This window comes from Colobus angolensis, unplaced genomic scaffold (genome assembly GCF_000951035.1).
Source record: "Colobus angolensis palliatus isolate OR3802 unplaced genomic scaffold, Cang.pa_1.0 Scaffold184, whole genome shotgun sequence".
In the NCBI taxonomy this organism is placed as follows: domain Eukaryota; kingdom Metazoa; phylum Chordata; class Mammalia; order Primates; family Cercopithecidae; genus Colobus; species Colobus angolensis.
Genome location: NW_012114977.1, coordinates 3,466,917 through 3,481,483, shown reverse-complemented (window position 1 = coordinate 3,481,483; position 14,567 = coordinate 3,466,917). Strand labels below are relative to the sequence as shown.

Genomic DNA, 14,567 nt, shown 5'->3' with positions numbered 1-14,567 from the left:
GTAGTCCCAGCTACTCGGGAGGCTGAGGCAGGAGAATGGCGTGAACCCAGGAGGCGGAGCTTGCAGTGAGCCGAGATCGCGCCACTGCTCTCCAGCCTGGGCGGCAGAGCGAGACTCCGTCTCGAAAAAAGAAAAATAAATAAATAAATAAATAAAGCCAAGGTCCCTATGATGGCCTAAAAGCCCTCTCTCTCCCTCAGCTCCAGCCAGTCTCTGTCTGACTTTTCACTCAGCCCAGAGCACTCTCCCCACCTGCATGTGATCCCGCTGGTTCACTTCCTCAAACTATACCTTCTCTAGGAGGTCTACCCTACTTGCTGCAACATGCCTGGCACCACCCAGAATTCCCTGTTCCCTGCAGGTTCCCAAACTCTTGTCACCTTTTAACCTCCTTCCTTAAGCTTATCCTCCGTCTCCCTCACTAGAGCACAGGCTCCTCCAGCAGGACACAGCCCTTTGTTTAACCACTGCTTTCCTAACTCCTGCAGGGTGCCTAGCACACAACAGGCACTTTCTTCAGGTGTGCCAGGGTCCAGGTACAACTGTGTGGTTCCCCAGAGGCAGCTGGGGCTGTGGGATTCCCTCATCCCTGGCTGGCAGCTGTGGCAGTGTGTTGTGTTCTAGAACTCAGTAGAGCTCGAGTCTCCACCCTCCTGATTGTGGAAGAGGGTGTAGCTCCCTCACCATCTGTTCTACGGGGTTCTGATTCCTGGATGCTCAACCTATGGCTCATTCCTCCAGCCTTCCAACGAGTCTATAAACTTCTCTTCCTGTATTAACTCTTTCTGCTTAGAATACCTAGAATGGTTTCTACTTGTCCAGTGAAACCTCATGCACGCCCTGGAAAATACACAAGATAAAGTGTCCTCCAGGCCAACAGTGATCAAGACTGCATTTTTCTTTTTCTTTCATGTAAGCTTTCTAGATGTAAAGACTGCATTTTTTTTCTGACTATATCTTAAATGTAGATGAGCCAAATAACAAAGTCCAACTTCTGACTCAGTTTTTGGGGAGACAGATCAGTGTTTACCCCAATGGAAGGGAACAGAAGAAATGCTTTAGAAGAGCTGAGGCAGAAAGTGGCCACGGCAGAGGGCTCCTAAAGCTGGCATCCCATCACCATCTCTGTTTTTTCAGATGACAACCCTAAGACCCGAGCCCCTTCTGGACCCCACACTCCACCTGTGGGAACTTCAGTGGGGCCTTGTGTGGCTGAACCACAATCCAATCATTTGTCGCTAGCCACCACCATCTCAAGGGGAAATGCCCCAAATGTGGAAGTATCTGACACCAGGACTGGGGATTGGAGCACTGGATGAACAGCGTGGGTGCCACTCTTTTACTGTGTACTGTCCTAAGAAAGAAAATGCTTTCCCTTTGAAGAGCCTAGTGCTGAGTGCCCCATTCAATCGGACCACGCAGGGCGGTCTGAGGATTAAAAGATGCTACCTTTAATTCTTTCAGCTAATTCAGAAGTATGTGAAACACAAGATACTCATTAACGTGGAAGAACTGGATGTGTGTGCATGTGGGTGCGTATTATTTATTTTTCAGAGACAAGGTCTCTCTATGTTGCCCAGGCTGGTCTTGAACTCCTGGACTCAAGTGATCCTCCCACCTCAGCTCCAGAGTAGCTGGGACCAAAGAATTGTATGTATTTTTGAGTGAGATAGAGTACACGATAAAACCACATAATTTATATCATTATAAATAACATACAAAATTTTGAAGGCTGAAATAATATATATGAGCAGTCATAAAATATAATGAAATCATGTCCTTTGCAGCAACATGGATGGAGCTTGAGGTTATTATCCTAAGTGTACTCAGAAAATCAAACAGCACATGTTCTCACTTATAAGTGGGAGCTAAATAATGGGTACCTATGGACATAAAGATGGAAATAGCAAACACTGGGCACTCCAAAAGGGAGTGAGTAGAAGGGGGGCAAGGGTTGAAAAATTACCTGAGTACAATGTTCACTATTTAGGTGATAGGTATGACAGAAGCCCAATCCCCACCAGTACGCAATATACACAAACATGCACACGTGGCTGGGCGTGGTGGCTCATGCCTGTAATCCCAGCACTTGGGAGGCTGAGGCAGGTAGATCACTTGAGGTGAGGAGTTCGAGATCAGCCTGGCCAACATGATGAAACCCCCATCTCTACTAAAAATACAAAAATTAGCTGGGTGTGGTGGCACGTGCCTGTAATCCTGGCTATTTGGGAGGCTGAGGCGGGAAGATCACTTGAACCTGGGAGGCAGAGGTGCAGTGAGCCAAGATCACACCACTGGGCGACAGAGTGAGACTCCATCTCAAAAAACAAAACAAAACAAAACTAACATGCACATGTACCTGCTAAATCTAAAATAAAATAATATACACTAAAATGTTAAAATTGATTTTAGTAGAATAAAAGGTGACTAAACATTTTTAAAAGCTATGCCTAGAGGAATACTTAATGATTTTACATTGTGGTATTTTTTGAACATGGCAGCAGCTACTATGAATTGTCTATCCAACTGCCACTCCAGCTTCCTCCCTAATAACAAAACCCCAGCTCAAGGGCAAGTGTGCTCAGTGCCAGGGGACGCACAGGGGATGCACTAGTCGACCCATCCCCCTTTGCCAGGGCCTGGTCCAAGAGTGGGCACGCAGCCCCACTCTATAGAGACAGGGGTGAGGCTGCTGGAGCTGCTGACGGTTCTTCCCGAATAAGGACAGAATAAAAACAGCTTTACTACTGTCCACTCTGGCTGTGGACAACGTCATTTGGAGAATGATGCTTGGCACAGGAGCCGCCATTCTACAACACTGAGGATGGCAGAGCAAACAGTTCCGAGGAAATTGTGATGACATTTTGGCTTCCACCCAACTCTACAACTATCTATTTACAGACTTCTTGCTACGTGAGATAAACATTCCCATTGCTCAGGCCACCGTCAGGCTAATTTTCTGTTACTTGTGCTGACCACATCCCGTTACAGGCAATTATCTGCCTGGCACCAAATAAATGCCTCATGTTCACTCTAACTTAAAAGCAACCTTATTAAGCTACTACTGTCTTACTCTTACATAAAATAAAATAAATTAAATCAAGCTTAAAGAGGATAAGTGATTTTTTTCCAACCCAAGTTACTGGTGGAGTCAGATTCAAACCCAACCGTGACTTGATAGCCCGGACTCTGCCACTTAATTATGTAGTTAGAAAAGTATGCAAGCCTATTGTTCCTTCTTTCTGTATTTCACAGAAAGTGTATACACAGATGCAGGTAGCAGCAAATTTGCATCCACTTGCACTCATGTATGAATTTGGCTTTGGGCTCTTCTCCTCTGTCATTCGTCTGTATTCCTTGGTAGAAATGCATGCCTCACAGGCCCGACCAAGAAGGCGGACTCTCCTCTCTTTTCCCACACTTATTGATGAGACCTAACTGGTGCATCAGGGATCTAGAGACAGGTTGTGCGGACTTTGATACAGAGTCATAAGGTTCAAGCCAAGACATCTGAATGGGGCAAAATGAATGTGAAAGCAGTACATGTTCTTCCTCAAACTTTCCTGGAAGAGTCAGAAAACTGAAGATTGAAAAATACCCAATATCTAACATCGGGCCATTGAGTTCATCCAAAAAAAGCAGAAGAGTATTTCTGAACCAAAGAAACAGAACAGAGAGGATGAGAATGGAGACCTGCTGGCTGTGCATCAGCTATTTAAAGGAAGAAAGGGCTGGAGCCAGAACTAACCAAAGCTTAGCCTTCGACCAAACAGGGCTTCCCGGCACAGGTTTCCAAGGAACCCTTTCTGCTCCAGTCCTCTACAATGTGAAGAGCCCAGAACAACACTATCCAACGGAGCTGACATGAGCTTCAGCACCGGAAAGGGTGATGTGGTCACCAAATAGTCAGCCTCATAGCTGCTGGCTGGGCAGGTTAAGGGCTTTGTAGGAAAAGCCCAGCCTTGACAAATGAGTTACAGGCTTGAGGAACTTTGAAAAGGAAGGTGAGCCTGAAAGAAGATGTACCCAAAATCTAAGGGGCCACTAGGAATCAGGGATGGCGGTGGAGGGGAAATGGTTCTTCCTGGGTCCCTGTGGTTCACACTGTCCCAGAGGCCATGTGCCACGACACCAGCAAAGGGAAGCTGTGCCATCAGTGTCTAACAGCCACACACACCGCCACATGAGACCTTTTTCTAACCTGCAAATGTCTCCCCAGCTGAACCAGGGAAAATACCAGCCCTACTGTCAAGACAAGAGGAGAAGCTATTCCTCCAGGGACAACACAGTACGATGACCTGGTAAAGGGAACAGGATCACAGACCCAAAAAAGTAACACTGAGGAGGTGGCTCTGGCAGTGCTAGGACAGGAGACAGAAGCCGGCCTCTGAAACCCAAAGTTTTTGAAGTGGGCATCATCAGCCAAGTGTCAAAGAGGCCATTATTCAATACATCCCTAACTTCTCTTACCAAGGGTTTAGTTTTGTTGTTAGCAATATATGACTCCAGCTCATACATGAGTAATAAGTGCAAAGGAAAGAGTACAGGGAACATGTCCTGGGCCCAACATGTCCCCCAAAGGCTTTTGCAGGGTGCTGGCAGGAGTCTCTGACTTCTTCCTTTCTATTACCTGCAGCAATTACAGTAACTCACACAGGAGGCACCTGGCTAAGACGAGCCAGGAGAAAAAGGCATAGAACAGCCTGACACCATAAATTTAGGGCATCAGGCCCAGGGTGAGGACAGGATATAAAACAGGAAGGGGCAAGAGTGGGGACGGGAGAGCTCTAGTCACTGCTTCTGGGAGACTTGAAATCTCTACTTTGTTTGAAAATAGACTCAGGTAGAGAAAAAGGACATGAGTATTTATTGAGTGCCTGCTGGTTCTGGCCTTGTGCGTGGCCTTGTGCAGTTTTCATCTAAAACAGCCCATGAATCCTCACGCCTGGGAGGTAGGTATCATCCCCATGTGTGTCGGATGAGGAATAGGAGGCTCAGAAAGGTTAGGTAGTTTGTCCCAGGACACAGAACCAGGAACTGGCCAGCTTGGACCGAGAGCTTAAGTCTCAGACTCAATCCTTGCTCTCTCTCCTATGCTGCCTCCAGGAGGAAGGAGGGAGCACCAATAGAAGCTGCAGTCCTCACGCTTCCTGCCCCGGCGGCCCAGCAGGCACCAAGAGAAGCCAGCCCCTACCCACAGACCCTCCCCACCTACCTTGGGAGGATGCATCAGTGGATGAGATTAAGACATAAATACAAAAATAAATAGCAGGGCCAAGTCCCCAGCAGCAAAGATGTGCCATCTCCATGCTGCAGGAAGGTTCACTGTGCCATTCACAGCTGCTATGGGAGGAAGCCCTGGGGGACCTGGGACAATGGCTGCCAAAGGCTGGAGTGGGTGGGCTCAGTGGGCCCCTTCTGGGTCTCACAGATTCAAGAACAAAATGTCTGGAGCAGGCAGCAGCCGTGGGCACAGGCACCGTCCTCCTCCATCTGCTCATTTTACCGGTGTTTGTGATCCAAGAGGGATTCAAAATCGGGGGAACATACAAGTTTGTGCTTCACGTGTCCCAGGACTGTCATCTCCCCTGTCCTACTGTCTCCAAGGCCCACGGACACCAGCTCCTGCCAATTGACAGAGACAGTGATGAGAACCACCACCACGTGCCCAGCATGTAGAGCTGTGAATGGGGACATGATACTCCCAGAAACTCCCTCCCTTATTTAGCACTGGCTCTTCAATCCTCCTCCACTCCTTAAAGGATCCCTCCCTTGCCCTAAGGAGGCTCTTACCTGCAAGAAGGAGCAGGCTGTTCCCATGGTCACGTCCAGAGTCACCTTGCCCAGGAGGAGTTGCACCCTTCCAGACTTGCGGATGAGTAGCTTGCCAACCTGACCCTCTGTCAGGTCAGCCAGGGTACAAGCATTCTCTGCCAGCCTGGCTTCCTGCGCAGAAAACCAGAGGATGGACACTGGGCTAGGAGCTCTTTCCTCCATCTTTCATGAACCCCCTTCTACTCCCCAAGAGAAAGGCACAGCAAAGGTCAGAATGAGCTCCCCAAAGAGTGCCTTCTCCTAGGGCTGTCTGCTATGGTTAAAATACAAAACCCATAGCAAACAAATACATAAATGGACAAAATATCAGTAACTGCTGAAGCTGAGTTCTGGTACGTGGCAGTTTATGTTCTCATTTTTTTTTGAGACAAGGTCTGACTCTGTCACCCAGATTGGGGTGTGGTGGCGCAATCTTGGCTCACTGCAACCTCTGCCTCCTGGGTTCAAGCCATCCCCCCACCTCAGCCTCCCAAGTAGCAGGGACTACAGGCACACGCCACCATGCCTGGCTAGTTTTTGTATTAGCCATGGTGCCACCATGTTGCCCAGGCCAGTCCCAATCTCCTGGGCTCAAGTGATCCTCCCGTCTCGGCCTTCCAAAGTGCTAGGATTAGAGGCATGAGCCACCACACCTGGCCATAAGTTCTCTCATTTGTATGTCTTTGAAATATTTCCTTATAAGAAGTGAACACACACCCCTGCAACACACACACACAATTGGGGTTGGAGGTACAAAGCCCCATGGCTCTTGCAGGCATCAAGAAAAACCGCCCATTATTGTCCCATTTCAGCCAGGGTGGCACGGCTTTGCTTCCCACTACAGGTCACCACTTCCCCTCTTAGTCCCCGACTCTATCCCACAGGCCTCTGCCTGAGCATACCCGGTCTTTCTCCTGCTTGATGAGCACCATCTGTCCATCCTCACCCTGCACCTCTGTCTTGATGGGCTTGATGTCCTGGGTGGGCGGCTGGCCAGGGAGGGTGTCTGGCAGTTGCAGAAACAGCAGTTCCTCCTCCTTGGTGAGGCTCAGCTCCCTGAGCAGCTCTGCCACGGATATGTCCTTTGGGAGGCCTGGGATCTTCCTGGCTGCTTTGGGAGGAGCTTTCACCTTGGCCTCTTCCTCATCTCGTGGCTCCTCTTTCACTGCCCAGGTGATAGAAATGGAATGCTATCACATGACCACCCTCCATACCAGCTCATTGTTACCAGCCCTTTGCCCCCGTCTGCTCCACTGTCACTCAGCCAGGGAGTGGGAAGGGGGCACTGGTTATAGAGAAGGGCAAGAGACAACATGTTTAAATCTCGCCTGACTTATCTAAAAAGGGACATCTGAGGCTGGGCCCACCACTCCATGTCAACACAGGAACCCTCTGCGAGGGAGAATCGGGCATCTTTGTTCAGCTCATGTATCTTACAGCCGGGATGGGAGGACCTGCTCATGAGCAGCAGTCAGGGACACATGCAAAGGATGCCCGATGCACGGGATTCCTGGGGAGCAGCCATGGAATTGGAGATGAGAAGTTAACTGACAGAGTACCTTTCACGGCAGGTACATCCACCTCCATGTCCTCTTCCTTGGGGCCAGTCAGCCAAGGTTTAACATCTGGTTCGTCATTTTCTTCCTTAAAAAGCCACCCCGAGTGAGCCAGCGGCAGCTGCACAGGCATATTTCGAGTGTCGTTCCTCAGCCCGGGGTCATCGAGGAACTGCCAAAAAGAGTCTGGGTCATCCAGCCTGCTAGCACATGCACCTGGATCAAAGTCTGCTTTAGTCCCTTTCTAACCACAGATTGCTGCTGCTCCCCAGGATTCCAGGACATCAGTGAGCTCTTCTGCCCCTCACCTGGCTCCCCAGAAGCCCTGTTCTATAGCCACAAGGAAGCCCCTTCCCCACAGCCTCCTGGTACCCACATCGTCCTTCTCCAGCATGCGCAAGATCTGTTTAGTTTCTTCGTCTGTCTCTCTCTTCTCTTTTTTGATGTTGATGATATGAGAAGGTCCCATGTCTGATACATCCACTGTCTTATCCCAGTTCCCTGTGGGAAATCACCCAGGTCACTAGGGATCAATAAGGAAGATGCCAACAGCAAGGAAAACTGAACTGGGAGCGGGGAAATTCCACTGCTCTCGCCCTTCTCTTGGGCAGTCTGAACTGAAATTCACTGATTCCTTCCTTGTACCTTTTTTCTTCATCATTTCGGCTGGGCCCTGCTCAAAGATGGAGTGAGACTGGATCACTTCTGGGCGGCCTCGTCCTCGTCCATGCCCCTCTCGCTGTCGGTCTCTGTCCCTTTCACGCTTCTCCTTCTTGACAGTTACTTCTTCCTTGGGCCTGGAAAAAAGAATGGATTAAGGGAAACCACTCACTCATTGTGTCTCCAAAAACTGGCCTTACTCTCCCATACCACTCCACTCCAAGACAGTGGAGAGTTTCAGCCAATAATTACACCATGAGAAGCAGAATCCAATCCTAATTCTAGCACTTTTCTCACTTCCTTGATGAGGCAGGATTTTTTCAGTTTGCTTTACTTTACCTTCTTGTCCAAAATGTAGATTTTTGTTTGCACTGGGACTGAAAGCAGGAAGGCAGAAATGCAAAGGAACTTCAGGGAAAGCGTGATACATCTTTGTTTTAACTATTGGCTCTCAACGCGGGCCATCAAAGAGAATCACTCCATTCTACTGCCAACAAGTTAAATCATAATTTCTAGAGATGGAACCCTAGACACCAGTATTTTTTTTTTAAAGCCTGCACATTAGAATCACCTAGGAGCCAGGGTTGAAAATCACTAGTGAAAAGAACTAAAGATATAAATTTAAATTTTGGAGCCACAAACCTAGTTATTTCTCCCCAAAGCCCCAAATTCAGAGCAAGTAAATAAGGGGCAAGTATTCAGAAGGACTAGCTACTTACTCTTCCTTGATCTTCCGACTGATGATATTTGGGGTGAAGGTTTTCTGAAAGCAAAATACAGGAGTCACTGATGTGTTAGGTTCTGACCCCAAAGTACAGAGGAAAATAAAAATTCCCAAAGGGCATCTTCTACAGACCATGGCCACTATGACTCTCTTTGGCACATTCCACAGTGCTGTCAGTTTTACAGATACACATGTGCCTGAAAAGGAGGAACGTCATGGTGTGGTGGCAGTGGAGTTACGCATAGAAGAAAGGGGCACCAAAAACCATTTTTAACCAGCAGCCTTAGGAAAGAAGATCCTGAAAGAAGGTCCTCTGGGACTTCTAAAAGCAAAGGAATTTCTCTGGTCTCACCTCTTATCTTCAAACTGCTGTAGAGACCAGTCAGTATCATGGGGGAACATCTCTAGCAGCAAGGCCTAAGTAGGGAAGGCCACAGATCTGCCAACACTCTTAATCAGGTGATTATGGATTTTCCATATTTTCCAAGGCAAAGTTAGGTTTTTAAAGACTGCTTTACGTCCAGGTGTGGTGGCTCACGCCTGTAATCCCAGTACTTTGGGAGGCCAAGGCAGGTGGATCATGAGGTCAGGAGTTCAACATCAGCCTGGCCAAGATGGTGAAACCCCGTCTCTACTAAAAACTACAAAAATTAGCCAGGCGCCGTGGCAGGCCTCTGTAATCCCAGCTACTCGGGAGGCTGAGGGAGGAGAATCGCTTGAACCCCGGGAGGTGGAGGTTGCAGTGAGCTGAGATGGTGCCTCTGTGCTACAGCCTGGGCGACAGAAAGAGACTCCGTTAAAAACAAAACAAAACAAACAAACAAAAAAACTGCTTTATTTGGCCGGGAGCGGTGGCTCACGCCTGTAATCCCAGCACTTTGGGAGGCCGAGGCGGGTGGATCACAAGGTCAGGGGTTCAAGAACAGCCTGGTCAACATGGTGAAACCTTGTGTCTACTAAAAATACAAAAATCAGCTGGACATGGTGGCAGGCACCTGTAATCCCAGCTACTCAGGAGGCTGAGGCAGGAGACTCGCTCAAACCAGGGAGGCAGAGGTTGCAGTGAGCTAAGATCATGCCATTACACTCCAGCTTCGGGGACAAGGGCGAGACTTCGTCTCAAAAAAAAAAAAAAAACCAAAAACCTGCTTTATTCTTCTGTCATCCTGACCCCACCCCTTTCTGGGCTACTCTTGACATCCACAGTCATACACACATGGGAGAGGCCACAGAGCCTCGAATGCCATGCCTAGGATTCATGATACTCTAGATAACAAGTTTGCACACTGAGATGGTGAATTCCGAACCCTCTAAGACTGTGAAGTTTATGCCTGCCTGGCTTTCATGGGTTTCTTAAAGATGTCCAAACACACAATAAGAGTAAATAAACACTGTTCAAATTGCTTTTGAACGACTTTAACTTATTAGGATTCTCCGTCTTTCAACCACCTCTGGGAATCATTTCAACATCTTGTACTCAGTACCTAGATTTGAAGATAAGACAGGCTCCCTAGAATTTAAAGAGGGGTAGGCTTGAGGCCCAAGGACACTCCTGACACATAGTAGGCCCTGCACAAACGTTAGTTGAATGCCGGGGCTTGGAATTCAAGGTACTTGAGTTTCTTTAGAAACGCGCCGTTGGATACCTTCTTGACTCCCCCGAGGGTGAGGTCCCTGGAACGGATGGAGGGAAGGCGGCCGGGGGTGAGGGGAGGCGCCGGCCGCCGCCCGATGAGCCCCCGGGCCCCAGTCAGGAGGGGTCGGGACCCTCCCGGAGTGCTTGGCTCGCCGGCTGCGTTTCCTTCCGACATGTTGCCTGGGAGAGAAGGGACGACGAGATTACCAGAGTGGAGGGACACGCGGACCCTGGCGGAACCCAACCCCCTTGCTTTCCGGTCCCCCAGTCGGTGCGTCCCACCAGTGGCCTCTCAGCTCCTCCCCTCCCACGTGGCGAGATTCCCGGGACCACCCAGGTGAGAGCCTTTGGCTCGCGACACGCCCTCTCTCCAGGAACCCCGCCCAGGAACCAGGCAGGGACGCACCCGGGCCGCGACTCCGCACCACGCGTCACCACTTCACCTGCGATGCGACCCGCTGCCAGCCTTAGGTCTCCGCGCCGGGCGGAAGTCTGCGTGGCACGGCCTGGGCGCCGCCATCTTGGCGCGGGGCGGATGTGACGTTTCAGGGGCGGGACTGGGCCACAGTATTTATTAGGCGGCGCTTCGCTCCTCTCCGCCTTCTCTTCCCGGTTCTTCCCGGAGTCGGGAAAAGCTGGGTTGAGAGGGCGAAAAAGGATGAGGGAACCGGTCTGGGCTACGCTATGGTGCGGTGCTCGGGGGTCTTGGGCCCCCGGGCGGTGGCGTGGAGGTGCCGAGATCAGGGTCCGGGTCTTGTCGGCCGCCACGCCACAATGTGAGGCTTCGCCTCGGCGGTGCCCCTGGGAGCTTGGGGGTAGCTGCTCGGGATGGGGCGAGGGGCGCGGCACAGAGAGCCAGACCTGGACTTAGAGTCGGGGAGTCTTGGGCCACGCCGAGCCCTGTCTGCGGGTTCTCCAACCTTGGAGTGGTCACTACCTCCGGGCAGCGACCTCGCCCACCCTCGGGGACCCCTTCCCTGTGCTCCTGGTGGAGTCCTGGGGTGAGGCTGTGAGGGCAGCGTTGGAACAGCCGCAGTGGACCAACCGGTGCCCGGTCACACCCGCTTGGGATCACGAAGGCGGTGGCCCTCGGGTGCGCTCTTGGTCAAAGCCTGGAGAGAATTGGAATACCAAGTTTGCTCTACTGCTGGAGGAATTTAAAGAACTTTTATTGACTCCAGCGTTTGTGATATAACATAAAAAGTGTCATTTAATGTTATTTCCCATCCCCCAGACCGTATAAAAACATTATTACGGGGAGTTTGAGGAAATCATTTCTACCAGAATGCCACGTAGTGTACTACTATTAAAAATTTTGTAATGTGTCTAGTAGTCTTCGCAGAGTTGTATCACAATTTTGTATCCTTTTTCTTTTTTTGAGACGAGGTTTCTGCATACTACAACCTCTGCCTCCCAGCCTCAAGCCATGCTCCCACCTCAGCCTCCCGAGTAGCTGGGACTCTAAATGCATGCCACCACGCCCGGCTAATTTTTTTTTTCTTTTTTCTTTTTCTTTCTTTCTTCTTCTTTTTTTTTTGTATTTTTGGTAGAGACGGGATTTCACTGTGTTGCTCAGACTGGTCTTGAACTCCGAGCTCAAGTGATGCCAGCCGCCTCGGCCTCCAAATGTGCTGGGATTACAGGCGTCAGTCAGCCACTGCGCCTAGCCTGTATCCTCCTTTTTCAAATAACATTTCTCTGTTACGGCATCCAAGACTGTGTAGTTCTCCAGTGGCTGTATCATGATTTAAGTATTTCCCTGATTGTTTCTTTTTTCCCTGTTTTAAATAATGCTGTAGTGAATATCTGGTACATTCGACGTGCTTTTTTTCGATTTTGTTTTGGTTTTTGTTTTCTTCAGGATTATATTCCTGGGATAGATTTCCCGTCCTGGGATAACCGGCCAAAAGAAGGTTTTTTTGTTTTTGTTTTTGTTTTTTAAGTAAATATTTGGGATGGGCTTGGTGGCTTACGCTTGTAATCCCAGTGCTTTGGGAGACAGAGGTGGGAGGATCGCTTGAAAGGCTCAGCAGTTCGAGATTGCAGTGAGCTATGATCCAGCCCCCGCACTCCAGCCTGGGTGACACAGCAAGACCCTATCTCTAAAAACATTTTTTAAATTAAACTTTCAATTTTGAGAACATGGTAGATTCATGTAGAGTTGTAAGAAACCATGTAGAGAGATCCCAAGTATTGTTTATTCATTTTCCCCCAGTAGTAACATCTTGCCACCAGAATATTGACATTGGTACAGTCAAGATACAAGAAGTTTCCATCACCACAAGGATTCCTCTAGCTGCCCTTTTATAGCCACACTTCCCTCCCCCCACCTCCTCCCACCACTAATCTGTTTTCCATTTCTGCCATTTTGGTATTTCAAAAGTGTTATATAAATGGAATCATACAGTATGTGACTTCTTAGGATTGCTTTTTTCACTCGGCATTGTTCCCCGGAGATCATCCAAGTTGTGTGTATCAATAGTTCGTTCCCTTTTATTGCAAAGTATTCATGGTTTGTTTAACCATTCACCCTTTGAAAGACATCTGAGTGGTTTTCCGTTTGGGGTTATTACGGATAAAGCTGCTGTGAAAATACATGTACAAGATTTTGTGTGAACATAAGTTTGTATTTCTCTGGAATAATTGCCCATGAGTGCAATCATTGGGTCATATGGTAGTTGTATCTTAGTTTTACAAGAAACTGCCAAGCTGTTTTCCACAGTGGCTGTACCATTTTGTACACGCACATTTTATGGTTCTTCATTCATATTGCTAAATTGCTTTCAAAAAGGATTGTGCGGCCGGGCGTGGTGGCTCATGCCAGTAATCCCAGCACTTTGGAAGGCCAAGGTGGGCAGATCACTTGAGGTCAGGAGTTCCAGACGAGCCTGGCCAACATGGCGAAACCCCGTCTCTACTAAAAATACAAAAATTAGCTGGGCGTGATGGTGCATGCCTATAATCCCAGCTAATCAGGAGTCTGAGGCACGAGAATCGCTTGAACCGGGGAGGCGGAGGTTGCAGAGAGCTGAGATCACGCCATTGCACTCCAACCTGGGCGACAGGGGGACACTCTGTCTCAAAACACCAAAAACAAACAAAAAAACCCCACAAAAAAAACCAAAAACGATTGTGCTGAAATGCATCAACACTAAGAATGTGTGTGTATACAATAATCAAACGTATACACACATACACACATTGTGGGCTTTTGATGGAGTCCTGGGTGAGGCTGTGTGGGCAGCCTTAGAACAGCCACAATGGGTCAACCAGGGCCTAGTCACACCCATCCTGGGCTCACAGCAGTGGCCCTCATGTGCACTCTTGGTCAAAGCCTGGAAGGAATCTGAATACCAAGTTTGCTCTACTGTTGGAATTTAAAGAACTTTTATTGGCTAGGTGTGGTGGCTCATGTCTGTAATGCCAGCACTTTGGGAGGCTGAGGCGGGTGGATCACCTGAGGTCAGGAGTTCGAGACCAGCCTGGCCAACATGGTGAAACTGTCTCCACTAAAAGTACAAAAATTAGCCAGGCGTGGTGGCGGGCATCTGTAATCCCAGCTACTTGGGAGGTTGAGGCAGGAGAATCGCTTGAACCCAGAAGAAGGAGATTGCAGTGAGCCAAGATTGCGCTATTGCACTCCCGCCTGGGCGACAAGAACAAAACTCCACCTGAAAACAAACAAACAGGCCGGGCGCAGTGGCTCACACCTGTAATCCCAGCACTTTGGGAGGCCAAGGTGGGCGGATCACAAGGTCAGGAGTTCGAGACTAGCCTGACCAACATGGTGAAAACCCATTTCTACTAAAAATACAAAAATTAGCTGGGCGTGGTGGCATGCGCCTGCAGTCCCAGCTACTTGGGAGGCTGAGGCAGGAGAATAGGTTGAATCCGGGAGGCAGATGTTGCAGTGAGCCGAGATCGCGCCACTGCACTCCAGCCTGGGAGACAGAGGAAGACTCCGTTTCAAAAAAAAAAAAAAAGAACTTTTATTGACTCTGAAATTTATTGACTCCATACACACACACACACACACACACACACACACACACACACACACTAAGGTAGTACATAAGAATATATAATTTTCTTTGGGAGGCCGAGACGGGCGGATCACGAGGTCAGGAGATCAAAACCATCCTGGCTAACACGGTGAAACCCCGTCTCTACTAAAAAT

At 49.1% G+C, this 14,567-nt stretch overlaps 1 protein-coding gene and 1 long non-coding RNA gene across 2 annotated transcripts in view; one reads left to right on the top strand and one right to left on the bottom strand.

The window, feature by feature from the left end:
- LOC105510180 overlaps window positions 1-1,455 on the top strand; it is a 33,856-nt gene extending 32,401 nt beyond the window's left edge. The window contains exon 2 of the long non-coding RNA XR_001001533.1: window positions 1,138-1,455. This is a non-coding gene — a long non-coding RNA (uncharacterized LOC105510180). The remainder of the gene's footprint in view (window positions 1-1,137) is intronic.
- Window positions 1,456-1,675: 220 nt separating this feature from the next.
- Window positions 1,676-10,907, bottom strand: POLR3D (polymerase (RNA) III (DNA directed) polypeptide D, 44kDa). Its single transcript, XM_011939824.1, has 9 exons — window positions 10,834-10,907; window positions 10,401-10,570; window positions 8,750-8,793; window positions 8,016-8,167; window positions 7,747-7,871; window positions 7,374-7,542; window positions 6,717-6,979; window positions 5,794-5,946; window positions 1,676-5,625 (listed from the first exon to the last, which is right to left on the bottom strand). Exons 2-9 carry the CDS (start codon window positions 10,563-10,565, stop codon window positions 5,503-5,505), a joined length of 1,194 nt encoding a protein of 397 aa, XP_011795214.1. The 5' UTR covers window positions 10,566-10,570; window positions 10,834-10,907; the 3' UTR covers window positions 1,676-5,502.
- Window positions 10,908-14,567: the final 3,660 nt, after the last annotated feature.

Bases quoted from the DNA above. Each gene is read 5' to 3' on its own strand.
- POLR3D (XM_011939824.1), bottom strand. From the start codon at position 10,565: ATGTCGGAAGGAAACGCAGCCGGCGAGCCAAGCACTCCGGGAGGGTCC. The intron at 8,168-8,749 runs GTAAGTAGCTAG...TCTTTTTTCCAG, and splicing joins AGTCGGAAGATCAAGGAAGA to GCCCAAGGAAGAAGTAACTG. The intron at 5,626-5,793 runs GTAAGAGCCTCC...GTCAATTGGCAG, and splicing joins CAGCCTGCTCCTTCTTGCAG to GAGCTGGTGTCCGTGGGCCT.